The following is a 22,698-nucleotide window of genomic DNA, read 5'->3' as shown; positions in this document are numbered from 1 at the left end:
TGACACTAAATTATTTCATCTTGGTGTTGCTCGTTGTCTTTCACTTCTTGCACCTCTGCTTTTGCTGTATTCTCCATATTCTGGGCCAGTCCCATAACAAGAAGAAATGCAGCTTATTCATGTGCTGGTTTCTCTGCAGTGCAAAGCAAGAGGAGCCTGTTGGTTTTAATGCCTGTGGTAGTAGTAAAAACATATTTTACCATTCAGCTTCTCTTAAATATTCCTCTAGCAGAGGAGAACTTTTGGCTTTGATTCTCATTCCTTGTTTTCTTGGCCCTGTTTTGGCGCTTATTCAATGCCTTTATAACTTCAGCTTTAATTTTCCCTGGAGCAGGGATATAAAACATGTCTTTTGTGCTTCTAGATCTCCATGTGTGTAGCAGGAATGGAAATGTTTGACTGATCTTTGTTTTCTTCCAGGGCAAAGAACCAGAAAAGGAAGATTTTGTTCCTCCAAGTAAATATCTTCTTTGATTTATAATGGGTTTTCTTTGGGAGAAGAAAGTCTTGTATTTTGCAGCTGCATGCAATTTGTACAGCATCACCACTGGAGGTATCAGTCCCTAGGCACAGAGGTCAAGCTTTTGGCTGTGAAAACTTGGCTGGAGGAGAAGGAGCACAGCTTAGCTTTGGTTGGGGTGAAGATATGGAATGCATCTTTCTGAACAACATTTCCAAATAAGCAAGAGAGAAGGAAAACTCTGTCTAACCTGACTTTGTAGTGTTGGCTATTTCTGCAGTGGTTATGCAGCAGCAGCAGCAGTAGCAATAATAATAATAATAATAATAATAATAATAATAATAATAATAATGCTATAAGGAAACTGCTGAAAACCTTTGCTGTTTGTAACTGTGCTGCTTGGGCGCCTGTCTGGCACTGTTGCAAAATAACACCTGATAGGCCAGGTTACTCTATTCAGCCCGATTTTTTTGGTTGATGTTGTGGAAGCAGAAAAGATTTGAGTTTTCTAAGACCCTTAAAGAGAGGTTTTCTGAGGTAGGAAGATTTTGGAAAGCTGTTAGTGCTAAACTCCAAAGTAGATGTTCTCAATCAGAGAAAACATTCTCACTTTGGTTTCTGCCTACTCTCTTGGAGTGTGTGGCTTCTCCAGATAGAAAGGGTGACCACAGTGTTCCTTGGGGTGACAATGCAGGGAGGAGAAAGCCAGGCAGTCCTGGACCTGCACCTCCCCAGGACAGCTGAGAGGTTCTCCATGAGCTTAGCTCTGCCATGGCTCCTTTCCCAAATTCCTCTCCTGTGGCAGGTGCAGACTGTCCCCTGAAGGATGCTGCCAGCAGGAGGATCTCTAAGCTCACTGTGAAGGTAAGGGATGTTGCAAAGAACAACAAAGCTTCTGTCTGGCTTGTCCTTTACTCCTTCAGGGGTGGAAGTCCAAGGGGCACTGAGACTTCTGTAGAGCCTGTCTGAGTATCCCATGTTTCCTAGGGCCGGGAACACTGCTTGAGGATGCTGGAAGAAGCTTTGAGCAACAACCAGAAGACTCCAGCAGCAGAAGGAAAATGGTATGAGGAAAAAGGGGTGCATAGTGAGTCCCTTAACACAAGGCCTGCTCTTCCCTGGGCACGGTTATCATTCTCAGGGAATGCTTTTTTAAGTTATTTTGTCCAAGGATGTAGTTTCACTTAACAGCATCTTCCTGGCTGTGATGTTGAAGATCAGACCTGAGGATTCCTGTGGCTGATCGCTGTTATCAGCTCGATCCCAGGAGTGGCAGTTCTTCCCCGTCCCACAAGATGGGGATAGTGTACTTCTGAAATGAGCATTGGGCAAAAATCTTGATTTAAAACCGTTTTCATCACCCTTTCCATCCTCAATCACTCACGACTACATCCTTTAGGACTTAACTGGAAGTTATCACTTAGTCTTGCACCAAAGGGAGTGGATTCTGTACTTTCTGGGAGATGCTTAATTATTAGTGTTGCCTTTGCAGATGCAGAAGTGTGTCTTTGCTAGGAATGACCCCAGCCTGTGTTTCAGGTCAGACCCTGGTGCCTGTGCAGTGGAAATAGAATATGAAGCTTTCCGGACCAGCAAAATGGCAAATTCCTACAAGGCAGCTGTGCTAAAGAAGGTAGGGACAAACATCTACACCTGCTGCTCCCTGGCACGTGGGAGCTCCAGGACAAACAGGGCAGAGTTTGTGTGGGAAAGGTGAAGGACAAGCTCTGTTTCACATTGGGTATCTTACAAATCTTTCTTCTCGATTTTGTTTCTAGGAGGGCCCAGAGTCACCTCAGGTTCACATCTCTGTTGGCTTTACAGGCTCTGAAAACCTACATAGCAGTGCAGGCTTATCCAGATATGTTCTAGCAATACAGGGATTTGGGAATTCCTCAGACTGCTGCTGACATTAGAGAAGCCTTGGTTTAGGTTGTCTGCTTGCAATCATTCTCTCTGAAAATGTTTCTGTTCTTGAGGCAGGTGCCTGTCCAGGGCAGATATTTGTTTTGTTACTATGGCTTTTAGTATGTACAAAGGCAGGAATACATAAAGATTTCTGGCCATTAAAGAATATTTCTATTCTCTTTTCAGGTGGCAGAAATAAATAAAGCCTCCAAACAAGGGGAATTATTCTCAGTCTTTGGGTCTGGAACAGGTGGTAACAGCAGTTTGGGAACAAAATCTGTGTCTCTAGCAGAGGAGGACTTTGTTCCTGCATCCCAGGTTCCCTCGGTGAGTAGTGATGGGATAGAGAGGAGGGAATGGTGTGTTTTGTCTGACTGCCTTTTTATAAATTTATTTTGTATCTTTTCTGTGGGCACAACTGCATATTTCTATTGTAATTGCTTTTTCCTGTCTGTCACGTTGTCATTAATGAATATAATGTGTGTGCAGGCCACAGCTTAACTAAGTTCTTCCTCATCTTGCTCTATTCAAGGATGCTGCCTTGTTTCCTTATTGCTGGCCTAGGGCTTCCACCTAATCCATTTCCCTCATGTGTCTGTTGATGGGTGTGATGATCAGTCAGATTTAGAGCCTCCCCCAGCCTAAAGCTGCCCATACTGGTGTATTGTATGCAGAAACTCAGCTGCTTTCACTGTGCTGCACACAGGGATCTCATAGCCAAAATTTCTTCTTCTTCCTGTCTCCCCAGTTCAAACCAAAGCGTGTGGGAGCAGGCTTTCCAAAGAAATCCAACTTGTTCCAGACAGCTTCAGAACTACTGAAGATCCAAGAGGAGAGTGATGCAAAGCCTGTCGAAAAAGACTGTCCAAGTGGGCAAGACAACAGCTGCTACAGTCTGGACCTGGACACCAAAAACACTGTTTTCCAGGGGGAAGAAACTGCAACCAAAGCAGTGGGTGAGAGTGCAGGGGTAGAACTACACCCAGAAAAGAAGGGGCAGCAACCCAGTCCAGACAAAAAAACTGCCCTTGAGGACAGCCCTGCTAAGAAGTCCAAACGTAGCAAGAAGCAGCAAATGCTTGCAGAAGCAGCTAAAAAGGAATCACAGGACATTTCCAAATTCTTCTCCCTCCCCAAAGGTGGCTCTAAAGCCCAAAGCTGCAGTGTAGCAATGGGAGATGGTTGTTCTGCCAGCACACTACCTCAGGTTTCTTCTCAAAGTGTGTGTCAAGAGAAACCAACACCTCAGGAAAACAAAGATGGCTCTGGAGATCTGACTGGGCAGTTCCAGGCAGAGAATAAAGAACTGAGAGAAACAGAAGCTACACTGACTGAGAGAGGGGAGAATTCTAAGAGCCAGCAGGCTGCTGAATCTGAATTCCTTGAGGAAGAAATGGATGTGAAGTACAGGTAAAATCTCTACTTCTCTGCTCCCTGTGTTGTCCAGGGCCCCACCAGCCTTGTCCTGATCTCTGGGTGAGTGAGAGAGACTCTTGCTTTACCATGCAGTCTCATGGCCACTGACAGGTGAATGCAGAAATATTTTCACTGTGGAATGGTTACAATTGTCCTTCTCTCCACTCTTCCCACTAGTGTTGCTGAAAATGTTGCAGAAACGGAGCTCCCTGTTATTGGGGAAGGTGACGGTGGGAAGCGGCCAGGATCAGATGACGTAAGACTTCAATGACTGCTGATTTCCTCTATTTCTTCTGCTCATCTTGTGCCAGATTTCTCTCTGGGAGTGACACTCCTGCTCTAAGAGTGTCATTTATTGGGCAGGGCCCAGCTGCAGTTGCAGCAGAAAGGAGAGCCCCAGTGTGTTGCCCTGGTGTTTCCCTGCTGCCCTCTGGGCTGTGCCAGCACCTTGGGCTGCAGTGGAGAGCTCCCCCTCCACTGCTCTGTTCCCTCCTCTGTGCAACTCGTGACTGTGCCCTTGCTGGTGACTTGCTTGGAATGAGTGTCTCCACCCCCTGAGATGTGTCACTAACTATAATTAGGGAGCTGCTTTCTCAAGGCAAGGGCACAACCACAGGCCAGAGACACATGGGACCATCGGGAAGTGACCCCTCTCACAGCCTGCCTTGCCATTCAGTCTCTGCTTCTGCATTTGGCAGCTGAGACTACCTGGCAGCTGTCTCTGCACCACTGCTGTCTCCTTTCTCTTTCAAACTGAGCAGGAGTGTGGCTTTCCTGATGCAGCTGGTTCTTCCTGAGGGGTGTATTCTCAGCAGACATCCTGAGAAATATTTTCCAGTCAGTTTTCCTCTGTAGGACAGGGTCTAGCAATTAGCTGCCCCAATAGGAGCAAAGGGTAGTTCTAAATGTGGTATTCTTTAAAGGGTTTTTTTTTCAGAGTCTCTTTGTATGGGAAATATTGTCTGCACAGCAGGTTAAAAGGAGTTATAGAGATTCCTACTTGGTATTCACTGGAGGGAGGGGCTGCAAATATTCGTGTTCTTGGAAGGTGGTGGCTGTTTGGAAAGGCAGTGCTGCCACAGGAATTGGAAGGTTTGGTTTTCTTCTGTCCCCTCTCCAGGAAATGGAAAGTCCTGCAAAAAAGCGGCTCCGGACAGTGGCAAAACCTTCAATTCTGACCCAGCCAGAGGGCAAAAGTGTTGGTCCAACAAAGAAGAAGGTGACTTTTGACTCAAACTTAACACAATGTGCTAAAGAAGGAAGCAGCAAGACCATACAGCCAGTGACCAAAGCCATGTCCCTCAAAGAGACTGCAGACATCGTTGTCAAGTATTTGACCCCGTTCTACAAGGGGGGAAAATTTGCTTCCAAGGTAGGGTATAGCTCCAGGCCCTCTTTAACAGAAGGAAAATTCATCTCTCTAGGGATCTGGGGCTCTGAGGAGGGGGAAGTGATCTGGATCCCACCTTTTATTTCAAGTTATGTTTTGTTATGTGCTGTTTTAGTGACTCCAGGTGCAGCAACTCCCCTCTCCCACAAAAGGGTTGGTGTGTGTTGGTTCCACACTTCCTTGTGATTGTTCATATTTTCACATTAAACCCTGGCACATTTTTAACTCCCACCTGTGGAGCAGCAACAGCTCAGGTTCAGTGCTGGTGTAGTTTCTCTGCTGTGCCCTGCAAGGCAGGATGTGTGTGCCTGGGCTTTTCCAGCCCTGCAGGGCCAGCTCTGTCTGTTCAGTGTAGGAGTGGTCTGTGCTAAGGGCAAGACAAACATGGACTGGTGAGGTAACTGGTGTCTGCTTTCTGCTCTTTGTCTTCCCCAATGCTGCAGGATCTCTTCAAGGGCTTTGCCAGGCACCTGTCTCACTTACTGACCCAGGAGCAGAGCCCTGCCCGCAGGACAGGTGTGTCTGGGGTTATTTCAGTGCCAGATGTGTTCATGGCTTTAGAGGGGGCAGATGTCTTAAGTGTCAACTCAAAAGGTGGTGTTTCTTCTCTTGCAGTGAAGGAGGAAGCACAGAGACTCATCAAGGAGTTTTTCAAAACAAGGCTCAGGTGTGAGAGTGAGACGGACTGGGAGGAGCTGCAGAGCTCAGAGAGCTGATCTCTGCTGCTTTTTGGTTCTTTCTTCCTGCAGCAGCACCACCAGGGCTTGTGGAAGAACTCAGCCATGGAGGGTTTATGAGACTGGAGAAATTAGATTTATTTTTCTTTTCCCCACTGCATTTTTGCTCATTCCTGTCCTTAGTGACGCACATTCCCAGGGAACCAGATTTTGTGAACTCGTGGTGAATTTCCCCAGTGAGCAGGGTGCTGAAACCCTCAAGGACCAAGAGGTGGGAAGTTGTACCTGCTGTGTTTGTTAGGGGCTGCTGCCTTGGATGTTCTGCACTGTCTCCAGTCTCTACTACCTGCAGCAATCTGAGCAGGGCTCAGACTTTCCAGTTGGGACTCTGCTTTGGGATGGCACTTGGCTTTCTAAATGACTCCTCCCCTTGCTCCCTCTCTTTTTTCAGTGTCACCAATAGAAGCCTTATGCTACAAGTTCTCATGCTTTGCTCAGGGCTGCCAGTGACAAACTCATTGTTTGAGTTCATGGATGGAATATTTTCTTTTGAAGGGCAGGGGAAGAGCATTTTGTAATTACCATGGAGGCAGTGCTTGCTTCCTAAAGGAGAAGAAACTCGGATTCTTTTTATTTTAATGTGAACTTATTTAACTTTGTCCAATTCTGTCTGCCCTTTAATTTAAGTGGTGATACTCTTTCAGTATTAACTTCTGCAACACTTCCAGCCTTTGCTTGTAATCCCTAAAGCCATATTTGCTCCCTGTGCCTCACCAGAGGTCTGCCAGTACAGGGGGCAGTGCTGCTGTTGTAGCTGGGTACAGTCCTGCTGTGACCCTCAAATTGACACTGAGGTACCTCTGCTGCTACATTTATATGGAACCTGACCCTGATTCCCTGGAACAAGTCCTTCCTGTTGGATTTTTACTGGGTTCTGCCTCTATTCCATACCTACAGGGGCTGGTGGCCTCAGGCTGCCAAAGGAATGTGCAGCCTCAAAGGCTGCCCAGGGGTTCGGATCACTGTGTTCCACAGATGTATTTTTTTAAATGTTCTGAAGGGTATATGCAGAACTGACAATAAAGCAATGTTACAACTGCTGTGGATTGTTCCTGGAAGCTTTTTCTTACCGCTCAGTCATGCAGAGTGGCCAGAGGTACATTAAGCAGCACTCAAAAGGAACCACCTGCCAGGGAAGATGCTGTAGTTCCCACTGGCATCAGCTCACCAGCAAAAGTCTAATTGTGCTCAGGGCATGCACTGAGCACCCTCAGATCTGTCCCTCTTACCTGCCAACAGTGACAATATCTTCCTCAAGCTTCACCCATTACGTGCAGTTAAGTTTTCCCAGGTTATATGTAAGATCCATCATATCATACCTTCAAAACATCTCTGTGCTTATTTTATTGGAATTTCCTAAAGGGCAGTTATTCCTTAGGTTATTAGGAGAGCTGTGGCAATAAAAATAAATATTTTTGTACAACCTAAAACACTTCAGTATAATACAAGTTCTGTTTGAAGATGCTTCCTCTGCGGGCATGGAGGCATCATTGAAGTCTGACAGCTGCATGGCCATGACTGACTTCTTTATAGTAGAAGGAAGCATATGCATATAATTATGTCAGTGAGAAATTAATTAACAATAAACTTCCTTACCATTACAGCTCAATCTGTGCCCCAGCATATATGCTAATTATATGATTAACACTGATCTAATTTCAATTAGGATGCTTCCTACAAACTCCTGCTTCACCAATCCTGTTACAGGACCTCTGCATATCAATTCAGAGACAAATGTGGCTCCTGGAAAAGACCAGCAGCCCATGCAGGCATTGTACTCCCTCAGCTGGGCAGTGGGATACACAAATCTCTAGCAAGCACCAGGCTTTGCTCATGATAACTCATTCAAAACAGAAAGGAGGAGTTGCACAGGGCAAAGCTTGAGGGCAAGTGCTTGCTCTGGGTCAGCTGCTCTTTGTTGGAACAGGCTGTGGTGTGGAGAGGCCCTTGGGGTTTGTTTAACCACAGCATGGAGTGTTGCAAGGAAGTGCTTGGGGACTGAATGGCAGGTCACGAGAGTTATGGTCACTCCATCAACAAACACTGTGGTGGCATTCTTAGAAAGCAGCTGGCTGAGGTCATGGGTGTGTTCTGGAGGAGTTCTCTCCCAATGACAGGTCAGGGAGCACTGATCAAGTTCAGAGGAAGGGAAATAGTGCTGTTTTCCGTGGCCATTCTCCTCCTTTTAGGCTTTAGGAGTGCAGCTCTGTTTTATCCAGGATGACAACAATCGTGTGGTACAGTTCTTTGGCCTGTCAAAACAAACCAGCATCAATCACTCTTTGCCCCTGAAAGAGCTGCTTCCCCTAATTAAATATCCCCATAAATCACTTCCCATAATTAAATATCAGCCACATGCTGGGACCAAGCTGCACTTTGGAGCCTGGAAGTGCAGTGTCCTCCTCCTCTGGCACAGGAGAGGGGAACAGCAGCACTGTCCCTTAGCAGAGGCTCAGCTGGGCAGAGGAGGGCAATTTGGGAGGTGCCAGGAGGAAGCTGCAGGTCCAGGCTGGGCTCACCTGTGACAGTTCCACCCACATGGCCTTGGGGCTGTCAGGGGAGCCATAGTTGAGCTCCAGGCCGGGGAGGCCCCCATCGGAGATGGGCTTCAGGGTGCGCATCTTCTGCAGCTCCTTCAGGGGAATGGCCTGGGACACCTCCTGCCAAAGGGAAAAGCCACCAGCCACTCTCAGGAGCAGCTCCTCCGAGTGAAACCATCTGATTCCCACCACAAGTCACCTCAAGAGCCTGTTGAAAGCTGAGGGAAGGCCTGGGGCAGGATGCAGGCTCTAGCTGCCCAGCACAGCCCTGGAACTCCCACAGGATTGGGACAAACAGGAATGTGTTCTACATTTAATTTTACTGTGGGTTGTGCTTGTGAGCATGAATGCTGGTCTTACAAGAGAGCCCAGGTCATGCCTGTTCTACACTCTCTTGCTTTGGGCCAGTGCTGTTATCAGAGTGGCTGTGATGGAGGGAAGTGCAGCCTCTTCCTGCAGAGTTTCTTCTAAGGTCACAGTAAGTATCTGACAGACATCAGAGGGGTTGTCTGGCATACCTGGGTGGTGCTGTCCACCACAATGATCTCCTCCTTGTTCACACCAAAGAAACAGGGCACAGGGACCGTGGCATCACTGATCCTCTCCACGACAAAGATGGTGTAGCCAAAGAAAGGTAATTTCATCACATTCTCTAGAAGAGAGCAAAAAGTGTCCTGAGGGCAGCAGCTTTCAACCAGCAATTTACTGCACCAGCCTGGGGTCAAAGTTGCCAGTTGTTCCCAAGGTTTTCTACATTAAAAAGTCATACTGACAATTCCTGCCTCCCTCCCTGGCTTGAGATTCAATTCTCAGCAGCCTGAGTGGATGTCCTGTCTTTTTCTGACCTGAAAACAAACATGCAGCCAGAATATCAATTAAAACACAGCTTGTACAGAGCTCTGAAAATCCACTGCAGACTCCTTCCTACAAGAGATGGAACTTCTACAATGATCACCATTCTAGGGAATAAGATCTAATCCATAGTGAGGAGCTGTCAGGGAATTCCATTCTCATTGCCCATCCCAGGCTCCAAGAATCATCCACAACCTCATTAATTGTCCCAAAAGTGGATTCAGAGCAGCTTCCAGAAACTGAAACAGCATAGAAATGGAAGCAGATCTGGATGTCTCCTCACCTATGAACTGGATTTTGGCCTCCCGTGGCTGGAGGGGCTGCCTTGTTCTCAGTGTGGCCACGTGGCTTTGCAGAGCCTTGGGGTTGATGGAGGACTGCAGGGTCTGTGGGATGTATTCCTTCAGCTCCTCCCTGTGCCAAAAAACAGATTATAATTCACCTCCTGCCCAGCTAAAATCAAACATCAGCCGTTAAGAGAAAGGAGAGGATGGGGCAACAATTTCCCATTGTGTATCTGGGAACAAGGGTGAAGGGGAGAGGAAGAGCACAACAGGTGAAGCCTGCATTGGATAAGGTGGAAGGAACCATCAGAGACAGTGAGACCACCCTTGTCTGTAGCCCTGGTTTTGTGCCTGAGGTGTTTTGGTTTTCTGAAATTCTTTTCCCAGAGAATTTTCTGTAAACAAGAGAAGTGTTTTTGTAACTGTAACTTTGTTTACATTCTTCCCCTAGAAGGGACTTCTTCTTGATGTCCCTCTGGTCTGACCAATGGGATTGAAAAAGTTGGTTTCACCAATCCAATTGGTCTGTGTAGAATAGTATAAAAAGGAGAAACATCCCAAAAAATAAAAGAGTCATTTTCAGCTTTCTAAAGTCAGAGTCTTGTGTTGTTGTAGTGTACAACAGTGTCACTTGTCCACAGAGAATTCAGCTGTGCAGCACTGAGCAGTGCATGGAGAGAAATCCCTCCTTTCTGGAGACACCAAAGCTCCTCAGTGACCAGCAGGGTTATGCCATTTTCTGGCTGCTGGTGCTTTAAGGGGACCTGAGGGAGGCATTACCTCAACCCCAATTCAAAGTGCATAAGGAAAGGAAGGAGTGGCAAAGTACAGCTTGGAACTGCAGGACTGAAGGTTTCAGTACCCAGGGACAATTTTGTTCCCATGGGGCATCTCACTACAGATTTCAGGTGTCCAGGGTTAGAACCTCTGACACTTGTGAGAGAGAACAAAGGAGGATTCACCCAAACCATGAGCTCATGCCCTTCCTTCTTGGAGTTACAATCCATGGCAATCAAATGAAATGAGCATGGCACCCTCATAACCTTCTCTGTTCTCCAGAACTGGATATTTCTTAGTTACTCAGAGAGGAGTTCCCTTAATTATTCAGAGGTACCTGCCCCAACCCCTGTGGTGCCATCACAGAGAGATCCCCTCTACCACAGACATACCTGGAGGGAGCAGAGTTCTGCTGCTCCACTTTGGCCCAGTGCTGGAGCACTGCCAAAAGGCCCACCTGCATCTCCGTTTCTTTACTCTGGCTCAGCAGGATCCTCCCATTCATGTAATCCCACAGCACCTGAGGGACAGCACAGCAAAAAGGCCTCTGTTAAACCTGCCAGAGGGTACAGGCAAGTCTGGGCAGTGCCAGGCTGCACAGACCCACATCCTGCCTTGCTGATAATGCCAAACAAAGGCTCTCTGAGCTCAGGAAGAGCCTGGGGAGCTGCACAATGTGTGGAACAGCACTGCTCCAGGCTAAGGCCACTGGCACAGAGCCTCCATAGCTTCAGTATTTAGTCTCTCTCAGAAACAGCACACAAAGCCTATCAGCCAAAGCCTTCCTGCTTTTTCAGCTCCCTCAGGACATTCCTGTGAGCCAGGACACTACATCTGTCCCTGCATCTGTCCCTGCATCTGTCCCTGGGGGGGGGGGTCTTGCTCTTGCTTACCTGTCCATAATGGACATCTGTGTAAATCTGGTTGTCAAAGTGCAGAGGTGTCCTCCAGGTGAGCCTGCGCAAGGTCAGGGTGACCAGCTTGTCCTCCAGCAGGTAATCATGGAGATACTCCTCCAGTTTGATTGGCCTCACCATTTTACCTACATGACACAGAGAGAGGGTCATCCATCCCTCTTGGTGGAGAGGCTGGCACAGGAGCCTTCCTGCACACCTCAGTTCCACCCTGCCCTGAGACTCCAACCATCAGCCATCCCAAAGGGACAAGGAGCCACGTGCCTCTTCCAGGAAAAAGCAACACAGTCCCTGAGAAGGATCAATCCTTAACCCTAATACAGAGAGAAACAACTTAAGAGGACCCTCCCAGGAGCCAGCAAGGGTGGAGGAACTGTTCCAAGCAGGAGCTGTGATGCTCCATGTTGCAGAGGCTGCAGGAAGAGAGAAGCTCCATGCTGGTGTCTACTTGCCAAGGTTTTTGTTGTCACTCCTGACAGCAAAGAGAACAAAGTCCTGTATCTCTTGCTGTTCACCTATTCCCATCTGCTCACAGATCTCCTGCAAGAGCTCCTTGGCCACCTGAAACAAGGAAAGAAGGAAATTAATACCATGGCCAGGCAAGGCCAAGAGCAGGTAGACACATTATTCCTTGTCAGATAAGGGATTTCCCTGGTGTGGCTCAGAGTCCAGACCAATGAAGGAACTCACAGCTGGGAACTCACAGTGAATGTCCTGATCCTGGTGAGGTACTCCATGCCTCCAGGCATCAGCACCACCAGCCTGCGGGCACCGTGTCCCTTCTGCAAAGGACAATGTTCAGGCAGCAACACGTGCAGGGACCCATCAGCCCCACTCGTGTTCCTCCTTCTCCTTCCTCATCCCTTCCTTCCACAGCAGCTGCCTCTCCCTTGCCCACTCCATGGCACTGTGCTTCCCAAACTCCTTCTATCCCCAGTCTCCATGTCCTCTCCTGAGCTGCCCCTGTCACACTGCAGGTGGCACCTCCAGCAAAGGCTCTTCCCTCTCCCCTTCCCTGCCCCTCCATACCAGCAGTGCCTCCATCTCCACGGGGAAGGGCAGGTGCCGCCGGCCCCCGTACAGGAAGTTCTTGCGCAGGTTGCTCTGGCAGATCTTGGCTATATCTGCAGGAAAAGGAAAAAGCTCCGTGTGCTGAGCCAAACAGAGCTGAACATCGTGTCCTGTGGTGTTGAGTCATCATGGCTGGTTGAATTTAACCCCTGGTCACACTGCAAAGGGACTTGACCTCACCTCCCACCCTGCCAGGACACATCCAAACCATGACAGTGGCCAGGACAGAGGAATGACAGAATAGGGGGATTAGACCTGGAATATTTGCTTTACAGGACACAAACAGCCTTACCGTGGTGGGTGCTGGATGGATCACTGCTGGCCATCTGCAGGAACTTGGTGGCATAGGGCATCAGGATTTTGGAAGGCAGGAAGTACCCAGTGAGCAAATTGAGGAGCAACCAACCCCGCATCTCACTCTCCCTGCGGATCAGAAAGGACTGTGGGCACCTTGGGACAAGACTATTCCTGCTCTGAGCAGCTCAAAGTGAGCTTGTGCCCTTCTGAACACCTCTAGCAGTTGGCAGAAAAAGAGGTGTCAGCCCTTGGTCAGAGGTTTCTTGTGCTGAGCAAGAGATTGATTCAGTTATTCCAACAGCAAACAAAGAAAGGGAACAATCAAAGCCACTCTGCTGCCACCTCACAGGGCAGTGTGGGGCCCAGCCAGTCCCTGACTGGTGTTAATCAATTCCCCAAGGCTGAGAGGATGAAATCAGGGCTCTGAGCAGCACCACAACCAGGAGCCACCAGGAATGTTTACTGGTCCCAAATAGATCAGCAGCCAAAAATATAAGGAAAAATATCCACTAAAGTGAAAATGCCAGACCCAGTGACTGGCGAAATGTCCTGAGTGCTCAGCAGGAGCTTCAGCACTGGAGCAGCTGGGGACAACCCATCATGAGGGGACCCCCTCTCCCCTGGCCCTGGTGTCCCTGCAGCAGATGGTTCCTCTCCAGCTCTGCACACACAGGAGCTGGCAGTGCTGGTACTCACTGCTGAGGGTTGTGGGTGACCTGTTTGATGACCTGGCAGTAGATCTCATCGTGCAAATTCTCCTTCTCCTTACACAGCTGCATCCAGAGAGGAGAAAACAGCATCAGAGAGGGGATGAGAGCATTGGAGATGTTCCCAGGTCATCTCTGTGCCCTTCCTCTCCCAGATTTCAGAGCTCTGCCAGTTTGGCTTTAAGTTTGGGCTTTGCAGCCTCTGGTCTTCAGGGCTATTTAGGCTCAAAGAAGGAGAGGCAGGTTGTGCTGTCATCCACACAGTGATATCCAGGGAAACCATTCACATGCAACCCTTCCCCACAGTCCATTTCAGCTCCCTTCCTCATGGAGGAGGTGCCATTATGGCTCTCCCTGCTCTTTTCCTTCCCACCAAGGTCTTGGACCTCCATTCCCATTGGTGCTTCTGCACTTTTCCCAGTGAAAGCTCACAAACCTGAAGGATTTCATAGATGCACTGGATCTCAGTCTGGTGCTTGTGTTTTGGCTGATCTCCCATGAACCTCATCAGTGCTGCAAGACAAAGCCTGACCTTTAGTCTGAGCAGGGGTGGTTCTGCCATGGGCCTGGCAGTGGACAAGGAAATGTCCTGGAAACTTCTTTGCTGTTATGAGGCTTGCACTGGGCATGTGGAGTCAGCCCAAAGCCCAGGCAGAGTGTTCTGGGATACTTTGCACTCAAGATAAAGTCCCTCTTGCTGGAAGCTTTCAGCAAGAACACAGGGGGTTATGAACTGTAGAGATGCCTTAGAAGGGGCCCTCCTCACCCAGTTTCCACTCCCACTGAGCCCCACAATGTCTGTGTGTCCCCACCCCACTCCCCCCCTCTGCAGTGCTGTGTCCTTACTCTGGAAGTTCTTTGTAGCCGCCTCGTTCAGCTCATTGTCAGAGTAGCGCAGCAAAGAGGCCTGGATTGGGACCTACAGGGCAGAGCACAGGGACAAACCAGGGCTGTGGGTCACACAGAGCTGTGCTCTGCAGGCTCACCAGAGACCTGAGCTCCCAGGATCCCACAGGCAGCACCCAAGAGTAGGGGACACCTGCACTTGTCCAGAGACTGCAGCCAAGGATCTGTTCTTTGGTCATTTGGGGACAAAGGCAGAGGCAGTGCTGGGGCTGGGATTGTGGCAGTGGCCAGGGGGAGAGGCTGAGCTCACCTTGGTGTGCCTCACCAGGTCAGTGACACTCTTCTCAGCAGGTGTCCCCTTCAGGCCCTGCCTAGACAGAGGAGAGGGAACATGCAGTCCCAGAAATACCCCCAGAAATGGCCTGGGGTACCCAGGTCCTGTTTGGGAAGGAGCACAGGCTACTCACATGGACTGAGCCTCTCTGAAGTAGGAGGTGGCAAAGTCAATCATGGTGTGATGGTCACCAACGGGGACTAACATGGTGCTGGTGTCTTCTGGTGTCAGGCTGAGGAGAGAACTCTGCAGGAACACCACCAAACCTGCCCTAAAACATCAGCTGAGGAACTGCAGCGTGTATTCTCAGCTGCCAGACCTCATCTGTGTGTGCTGCCTCCCCTCCAACACTGATGGATTTGAGTGTCTCATCTGCAAAGACTAAGCACTCATCACATTCTCTCAGAGGTCAGACACCACCAGAGCCATGGACCCACCCTGGCAGCTCCTGCAGAATGCCCCCATGTCCCATGGGTGCTCCTCCCCAAGGACTGCTCACCTCCCTGCTGGTGTTCCTGTTCTCTGGGGAGGTTTTCATGCTCTTCCTCTGCTCTGCCCGTCTGTCCATGCTGGAGCTGAGGTAGTCAGGGGCAGGAGCCAGCTGCACCAGGCTGGTGGGGAAGAGACCACAGCGGCCACCTGTGGAGCCAAACTGCCACCCTGGGAAAACAGCAGAGGCAGAGTCAGGAACCAGGGCAGCTGCCAAGAGAAACAGGCACTGAAGCTCTCTGCTGAGAGGAGGCAACTGGGACAAACTGAGGCAAAGGAGAGCATCAGACTCACCAGGTTTTCCTGCATCCTAAGGAAATGTATATATATATATATATATAAATAACATATATTCCTATAACTGAGGCAACTGGGACAAGGCTTGTCTGGCAGAGCTGGAGGCTGATGATGCCAGCCCACCCTGTATTCCTGTGGTTCTGGGCACCATGGCTCCAGCAGGCCCTTGATCCTGGTCCTGCCAATCCCAGCACAGCCCTCACCTGGCTCCACGCCCTGCATGGGCAGCAGCTCGATGATGTCTCCTTTCTTGAAGCTGAGCAGGCTCTTGTCATCCACGACATAACTGCGCAGAGCCACCACATAGTTGGTGTCCTGGGGAAAAGGCCATGGCCAGGTCAGGTCTTGTCCCAAGGATGGGAAAGGCTTGGATCATGTCATCTCATGCGTGGACACAATATTTTCTGAGCCTGAGCTCTTCCCAAGGGAAACTTTTCAACAGTTTTCTTTTTCCCAACACAACCTTGTGTAAACTATTCCTTTCCCATAACTGCAGGTGTTGTTTGCTATTTCTGTTACTTAATCAACAGGAGAGGTGTCAGTGCTATGGACCAATAATGTGCCTTTAGCACAGCGTGTTATAAAAGGGCTGAATGGATTGTAAATAAACCTTCTGATTTCTACTGCCCTGACTGGAGTCAAGAGCCTTTATTTCGTGTCTTATTGCAACACCATGGACACTCTCAGATTCATCTGGGAAACCACCTTCATTCCCCACTGCACTCCAGCTGCTGCCTCACCTGCCTCAGCTCCTGCATGAAGAGTTCCACCATGGTCTTGATGGAGGGAGCCTTTGGAGAGTGCAGGATGAGCTGCTCTGTCTTCAGGGAGAACTCCAGGGAATTGCTGCCCTTCATCTCCACTGACAGCACATCTGCAAAGCTGGAACACAAGCCAGTGTGCTCAGGCTCCTGCTGCCAGAGCCTGGGATGCAGAACATGAGGATGGGAACCCATTCCAAGGACTGGGAATGGAGACATGCCTCAACATTCTCCATGCTGGCCCTCTGCTTTCACCCTGAGGAGCTCCCTGTGATGACACACACTGAGCTGATTCACCCCCAGCACTCACTTGGTATAAGCAAAGCTCAAGGTAGGAAGGAAAAGGAGAAGCCAAATTCATTAAAAGGAGGGTCAGCGAGTCACAGCTGGCCTAGGATAGTCCTAAGTGAGAACAGCACAACTCAGAATGTTCACTCCCCCATTCAGTTTGTCTCCAACACCCTGCCAGAGATGAACTGTGCTCCTGCAGCAGCCAGTGAACTCTTTTGCTCACCCGTAGCTGCGCAGGATCTTGAGGTGCTCAGGATGGTATCCAGCTGCTTTCTCCACCTTCAGCAGCCTCATGCCCCGGTGAGAAACACCCAGGATCTGCACATCACTTCCCTTTTCACCCTGCAAGGGAAGGGACCACAGAGAATGGAAGGTCCATCCCACCTGCACAGGTGGCACCAGGGAAGGGAGATGCCACACCAGAGGTGTGAAACCCTGCAAGGGATGGCAGGAACAGAATCACTGCAGGGTGGGCAGGCAGGGGGACAGAGAGAGTGAACTGGAGCCACAGCTAAAGCAAGGCCAGGGTCTGGTGAGAGAATTAAGACTCACCTGAACTGGGAAAAGGCGAGAGAAATAGTTGGCCCAGTTGTCCCGAGCAGCCACCACAATCCTCTTCTTTAGCCCATCCCCCCGAATGGACTGGGCACTGTTGCCAACTCGGAGCTCCGCTAGCAGGGTTACAAAATAGTTACTGCTCAGAAAGACAGAGGTGGCCAAGTCTCCCTCTTCCCATTCATTCCCAGTAGTCCCTCTGTGTTCACAGCACAGCAAACCACATGCAGAGGGGAAAGGACACTTGCACATACCAGTCTACTGCTGGTTTTCACCCCTTTCTACATGCAGAGATCATGTCAGAGATGACAGTTGCAATTTGAAACAGATCAAAATCCTGTCTTTGGGCTTCAGTTTCCTCTCCTCACAATAAACATTTCACAACTAAGTTTTTCTGGCTCACAGAAATTTCAGGGCCATTTGGAATCAGCAGACATTCCTACACTGCACCCTACAAATGTGCTTTCCTGCTGCAGTGACAAACATTCCTCCTCTGCCATAAGTCCTGACTGAAAGGCTTGGAGGCCAGTTTCTCACTCCAGACCAGCAGCTGGGACGGGCACAGAGGGGAAGGGGTTAATTACTCAGCAGGTCTTTCATCTTGCGCTTCTCCTCCCTGGAGATCCGAAAGCTGGACTCAGAGAAGGTGTCACGGATGATCTGCAGAGGGAACAGGGAGGTTTCCATTGCAAAGGCCACACTTGGCTGTGCTGGAGCATCTGAGGCTGTGAAATCAAGTCTCAGAGAGAAGTGAACAGGGACTGGACTGGATGGAGCTGGAGGAGAGACTTGCACTGCTTGGGATGGAGGAGGGAAGGGAACTTATGCAATATAATTATGGAGTATTTTGAGCCCAGAGAGACAACTGGCCTTGAGCCACCCTCCAGTGCTTACCTGATCACACAGCAAGTTCAGACAATAAGGATGGCTGAAATTTTCTTTGGGGTAAAACACCTGCAAGAGGAGGGTAACAGTGGTGTTACAGATATTGCAGAAGTAGCTCCCCAGGGATGTTTTGCAATCCATAAACCCTGCTGCCAGGGAGGAGTGAGTTCATCCCCAGGGACAGGCAGGGAGGAGACACTGTGAATATAAACAAAAGGATTAGGAGTGAAGGACCAAAACCTGAGAGATCAGACCAAGGAATGAACCCTGGTGAGTTTAGCACACTCTCCAATACTAGATTTTAAACACATTTGTACTGTTTTATCAGGAAAGCACCAGGCAACAACAAATTTAGTTTTAGATTTCTCAGTGGTCTCCAGAGGAAGGAAAGGACAGTAGAGAAAAATGAGACACAAGTGTCAGTAGGGCAGAGCAGGACCCAGATTCCCCATTACATGGTCCCCTTCCTCCAACTCCTGTGTCTGTGGTCCCAGAATTATCTTTGTGCTCTTATTTTACATTGAGTGCCTATGACCAAAATAACCCATTTTAACCACAGATAACCTCCCCAAGAGCCAATCCTCAGCTCAGGAACTGAACCTCTTTGCGCAGGAAAATCTTCCAAGTGGGGTCCACATAGGAAAAGCTGACACTGGTGGTGAGCTTGTACAGCTGGGTCTTGATCCCATCGTCACCTGCCACTGTCACAGCAGAGTCTGTGTGGGGAGAGAAAGCAGTGAGGATGGGCTGTGAAGGTTACAAGGTCCTTTCCATCCACCAAAGACCTACGAGGAGAAAGGGGACAGTTCTTGATGGAATATTCCTGTCAGGGAATCTCCTGAGGGTCAGTGACCAGCTCGTGTGAGCACAAACCAGTCATTCCCAGAATTTCTGGTAGCATTTACACTTCCTGCATTAGCCCCAAAGTTCATTGCTAAGAACAGAAACACTCCAGGCACAGGGTGCACTCAGCCTCCCACACGAAATACTCCCTCAGTGCTTGGGGTTGAAGACACTGGCTGCACTTTGTGTCATTATAAACAGGCTGCTAAAGGTTTCAAAGGGACACAAAAGTTCTCCCCTGGGCTTGGAGGCTGCAAGGTTCTGGTACAGGGCACCCAAAACTAGCACTGGATTGTCTCTCTGCAGGTGTGTTAAAGACAGGCTCAGTCTGAAGGCAACTGTTCAAAGTTGTTACTCTATGGGTAGGAATATTTTCATTTAAACACTTCAAACTTCCAAAACTTCAGAGTTCAATAGACAAATAATGTAGTAATTCCCATACTTAAGCTGTTTCTATATCCCTATTCCAAACCATGAAGGATTTTTTCAGGCTAACCAGTTACTTTGATTTACTTTCCCAGGACTTCCTAAAGAATAATTTTTTTTAAGAGAGGAGGATCTAACAGGGAAATTCTTTTATACCAGGAAAGTTGCTGTAGGATGGAGTCCTTCAGTAATGTTTGACTGACTGTTCCTTGCAGGTTATGAAATGTGATGCTGACGAGAATTTTCAACCGCTTGAAATACATTGGTACAAGTATACAAAGTATAAAATTAATTCAGGCTCACACTGAAATTCAGAGGCAAAACTAAGACTGAATAACATTTCTAAACTACTGCTGATAAGCATTAGCTCTACATTTTTAAAGTGGGCAGAATCCAAACACTCTTTATGTTCAAGGTCTCCCAGGCTCATCCTCCCTCTGGGAAACATTCCCTCATTCCTCAGTCTGTCTCCAAGATCCCTGCAGAGGTTTGTCAGGTGAAAGCCCTGGTGTCCCATTCCTCCCTGGTCTAAAGTCCACCCACTAATTGCCACTGTGATAATTACGCTGCAGGTAAACAATAAAAGCATGAGGGGCTGGGCCTTGATAAAGCTGCAGCCCAAAGGACCTTTCTATTTTTAGCCTCATTTTTCAGAAGGGAAGAGTTAAGAGCTGGGAAGTGCCAGGCTGGTGGCTGGGCCAGGCTGTGACATCTCTGATTGCTGACAGATCAGATTGTGCAATTAATCCCTGGTGTCACACACCTCCCTCAGTCCCTGTGCCGTGACTCTCCTGGGCTGACTCCAGCCCCATCCCCTCCCTGCCCTGCTACCAAATCCCACATGGGGGAAATCAACACTCACCCTTCTCTGGGGGTTCCTGCTTGTCTTGGTCCTCAGGGGTTGGTGGGGGAAGAGGGGGAGCCTGAGGGGCCTGGGGAGCTGGTGGGGGACCCTCTGGTTTGAAGATAGACAGGAGAGGCAACTGCTTTTCCTTGATAGAGCTGGAAGCTGGGCCTGGCTTGGGCTTGACAGGTGGAGGTGCTTTCTTCTCCTGTGGCACAGGAGTTGGCTGCAAGACAGTAAAACCATTTGAGCCGGTCTTTCCCTGCATTCCTGGGCTCTGTCCTGACACTGCTGCTCTAAATCATCCTGGGGCAGCATCCTGGAGCAAGATCTGTGTGAACAGCTCACCACTGCCTTTAGATCAACACAAAATCTACAAAGAGATGACCAATCAAACCCACAGGACCGAGTATTTGAGATCAAAGCCTCCAGTTTTGAAAGGAAAAAAGGATGTTAACAAGCCAAAGCCTTGATGTCAAACGTGGAGAACATGAGTTTCCTCCAGATCACCCTTAAGCATCTCAGACACAATAGGACTTGCTGCTCCAGAGCCTTTTCTTGAGGATCTCAGACGACTTTACAGACTGGAAGCTGGGTGGGCAGCACCATGGTGTGAGCTCCCAGCTATGTCACAGCCCAACCAGAAACCACCTGGCTGCTACTGCAGCACCAGGGAGATCCCAGCCTCCTGGAAATGGGATGGACAAGCTCTCTCTGCTGAGCTCCTGAAATAACCAGAGAGCAAAGGACTCACTGATGGCAGAGGTGAGTGGTTGGAGTGGTTCATCATTCCCAGCTTGGCCAGAGCCTCATTTTTGGGGTCATTCTTCTTTATAAATGGTTTGGCTACTCTCCTGCAAGGGAACAGGGAACAGCATTATGGGGTTTGGGCGCAGTGGAGCCAAAATTGAGATGGAGACCCCCCATGTCCCTCCTGCCACAGGGGGGTCCCACTCTCACCTGCTGGGCTCGATGGGCTGGGGCTCAGGGGCTGGTCTGCTCTGGTACATTCTGATGATGTTCCTGATCTCACGGCTGGGCTCAGGACGGGACTCAGGCCCTGAAGGCTTCACTACAGGTGGCTGCTTCTTTGGTTTTGGTGTCTCCTTTATTGGCTTTGGCTCAGGAGGTGGCACAGGGGAAGCAGGAACTATTGGGGTGACAGCTTTAATTAACAGACCAGCAAAGACACAGGAGAAATCCCTTTACGTAATTTGACCTTCCCTTTCTTTCCCTCTGATGCTGACTGGCAATGGCCTGACATTCCTCTTTCCTCTCCTGTCAAGATGCAGATTCCCAGAAGAGGCAGATCCTTTTCTCCTCTGCCTAAATCCTGGCCTGATGTTCCTGGAAAGTTCTTCCTTGTTAACCTGCTTGGGTCTCCATAGCACATCTTACCTGGCTCTGGTTCAGGGACAGGCTTCACTTCTTTCCTCTTTTCTGGCTCCTCTCTTTTCTTCTCCTCCTCCTCCTCCTCTGGCTGGGGTTTTGCTGGAGGAATCCAGGTTTTGCTAGGTCTGACTTTCTTTACTCGGATGCGCTGCTCTCCTGCATAGAAAGGGGGACTTGAGCCAGTCAAACCCACACCAAAAACCTGGCACTGGTGGAACAGTTCCACTCTTGCCTCAGTCAGCAAAAACCTCTTTTCTAGAGTGAGGGAGAATGTGGCAATCACAAGTCCAGAGATTTCTAGAAAACTGGCCCCACAAAAGCTCACAATCTGAATTGTAGTTAGCTGAACAAGAGCCCCAAACCCCTGTACACACAGGGAGTGTAGTTCCTACATCTAATGTAGTTCCTACATCTAATCCTACAGGGATTAGATGGTTTCCAGACAGGGAGACAAGAACACTTGGGTATGCCAGGAAGGCTGCAGAGCAAGGTGGTGTAATCAGTGAAATTCCCAAAGTGGCAGATGCTCACCCATCTTCTGGAAGTACTCTCTCTTCTGCTGGAAGGTTTCCCGAGGATAGTCATCATCTTCACTGCTGGAGAACTCCTCTTCTATGTATTCATAATCCTGCAGATAGTGCACAACTTGTTTAGTTGGCAGCAGTACCTCTGCAGTGCCCTTCAGCTCAGCGGTGATTTTGTCTCAAAAAGTTCTGATCTAGAGCATGTCCACATCCAGGAGTGTCCCAATAGGTGAGTTTCTAACACAAGAAACCCTCAGCCCATCACAGAGAAGGGGGATTATGTTAGAGGCCCAACACAGCTTGCTGCAAGATAAGAACTCAGAGTAATTAATTCTCCTGTGGAAAAAATTCAGCTTAACTGGAAATGAATAGGTCAACCCTGCAGCCAAACCTCCACAGAGCAAAAGCCACTCATGTTTGATCCTTAAAGACTCAGCAAGCAGAGTTTGAGAGGTCTCAGTATCATCAGTAGGCACAAATCTCTGCTCTCCTCTCTGTCAGACCATGGCCACACACAGATGGACACAGAGCAAACACCAAACACAAAATTCAAACCAAATCCACCACAGCTCTTTGTTTCTCATACCGGCTCTTTTGCCTTTGCTGGAGGCTCTGGAGACTTTGCTGGTGCTGCAGCAGCCTGGCTGCTGGAAGGCTGCCTGGGTTTTGGGAGAGTGGCTGGGGCTGAGGCTTGTGCTGGGCTGGAGACTCTTGGCCTTGGGTTCTCAAGAGACTTTTGCAACTTCTGCAGCTCCTGCTGCTGCTGCTGCTGCTGCTGGGAAATGCTCATGGCTTGAAGGGTCATCTGCTGGGCCTGGGGGAGGAATTGCAATGTCCATGAGCTCTAGGCTACGCAAA

At 49.2% G+C, this 22,698-nt stretch overlaps 2 protein-coding genes across 10 annotated transcripts in view; one reads left to right on the top strand and one right to left on the bottom strand.

Annotated features, from left to right (window-relative positions):
* RECQL5 (RecQ like helicase 5) overlaps nucleotides 1-5,901 on the top strand; it is a 36,540-nt gene extending 30,639 nt beyond the window's left edge. For 8 of the 9 annotated variants that reach the window (XM_083874449.1, XM_083874448.1, XM_083874446.1 and 5 more), the window contains exons 11-20: nucleotides 421-457; nucleotides 1,266-1,324; nucleotides 1,448-1,524; nucleotides 2,000-2,093; nucleotides 2,555-2,695; nucleotides 3,117-3,778; nucleotides 3,962-4,040; nucleotides 4,905-5,156; nucleotides 5,618-5,690; nucleotides 5,769-5,901. In XM_083874449.1, coding sequence (XP_083730575.1) covers nucleotides 421-457; nucleotides 1,266-1,324; nucleotides 1,448-1,524; nucleotides 2,000-2,093; nucleotides 2,555-2,695; nucleotides 3,117-3,778; nucleotides 3,962-4,040; nucleotides 4,905-5,156; nucleotides 5,618-5,690; nucleotides 5,769-5,890 — 1,596 coding nt within the window. In that variant the 3' untranslated portion in view covers nucleotides 5,891-5,901. The remainder of the gene's footprint in view (nucleotides 1-420; nucleotides 458-1,265; nucleotides 1,325-1,447; nucleotides 1,525-1,999; nucleotides 2,094-2,554; nucleotides 2,696-3,116; nucleotides 3,779-3,961; nucleotides 4,041-4,904; nucleotides 5,157-5,617; nucleotides 5,691-5,768) is intronic. The other variant, XM_083874451.1, reaches the window with a different exon arrangement.
* A 2,158-nt stretch (nucleotides 5,902-8,059) lies between these two features.
* MYO15B (myosin XVB) overlaps nucleotides 8,060-22,698 on the bottom strand; it is a gene marked incomplete at its 5' end in the record, with an annotated part of 42,404 nt that continues 27,765 nt past the window's right edge. The window contains 29 exons of the mRNA XM_083874708.1: nucleotides 8,060-8,163; nucleotides 8,431-8,571; nucleotides 8,970-9,103; nucleotides 9,587-9,717; nucleotides 10,757-10,884; nucleotides 11,258-11,508; nucleotides 11,731-11,839; nucleotides 11,983-12,060; nucleotides 12,308-12,402; nucleotides 12,642-12,772; nucleotides 13,343-13,419; nucleotides 13,790-13,866; nucleotides 14,200-14,272; nucleotides 14,510-14,570; nucleotides 14,667-14,779; nucleotides 15,033-15,193; nucleotides 15,523-15,634; nucleotides 16,060-16,201; nucleotides 16,595-16,713; nucleotides 16,924-17,042; nucleotides 17,511-17,586; nucleotides 17,821-17,880; nucleotides 18,412-18,527; nucleotides 19,943-20,150; nucleotides 20,679-20,778; nucleotides 20,885-21,074; nucleotides 21,323-21,472; nucleotides 21,848-21,944; nucleotides 22,427-22,654. Of these exons, the coding sequence (XP_083730834.1) occupies nucleotides 8,104-8,163; nucleotides 8,431-8,571; nucleotides 8,970-9,103; nucleotides 9,587-9,717; nucleotides 10,757-10,884; nucleotides 11,258-11,508; nucleotides 11,731-11,839; nucleotides 11,983-12,060; nucleotides 12,308-12,402; nucleotides 12,642-12,772; nucleotides 13,343-13,419; nucleotides 13,790-13,866; nucleotides 14,200-14,272; nucleotides 14,510-14,570; nucleotides 14,667-14,779; nucleotides 15,033-15,193; nucleotides 15,523-15,634; nucleotides 16,060-16,201; nucleotides 16,595-16,713; nucleotides 16,924-17,042; nucleotides 17,511-17,586; nucleotides 17,821-17,880; nucleotides 18,412-18,527; nucleotides 19,943-20,150; nucleotides 20,679-20,778; nucleotides 20,885-21,074; nucleotides 21,323-21,472; nucleotides 21,848-21,944; nucleotides 22,427-22,654 (3,537 nt within the window). The 3' untranslated portion in view covers nucleotides 8,060-8,103. The remainder of the gene's footprint in view (nucleotides 8,164-8,430; nucleotides 8,572-8,969; nucleotides 9,104-9,586; nucleotides 9,718-10,756; nucleotides 10,885-11,257; nucleotides 11,509-11,730; nucleotides 11,840-11,982; nucleotides 12,061-12,307; nucleotides 12,403-12,641; nucleotides 12,773-13,342; nucleotides 13,420-13,789; nucleotides 13,867-14,199; nucleotides 14,273-14,509; nucleotides 14,571-14,666; nucleotides 14,780-15,032; nucleotides 15,194-15,522; nucleotides 15,635-16,059; nucleotides 16,202-16,594; nucleotides 16,714-16,923; nucleotides 17,043-17,510; nucleotides 17,587-17,820; nucleotides 17,881-18,411; nucleotides 18,528-19,942; nucleotides 20,151-20,678; nucleotides 20,779-20,884; nucleotides 21,075-21,322; nucleotides 21,473-21,847; nucleotides 21,945-22,426; nucleotides 22,655-22,698) is intronic.

This window comes from Zosterops lateralis (assembly GCF_965231275.1).
Source record: "Zosterops lateralis genome assembly, chromosome: 18".
Classification (NCBI taxonomy): Eukaryota; Metazoa; Chordata; class Aves; order Passeriformes; family Zosteropidae; genus Zosterops; species Zosterops lateralis.
This window is presented reverse-complemented; position numbering and strand designations above follow the sequence as displayed.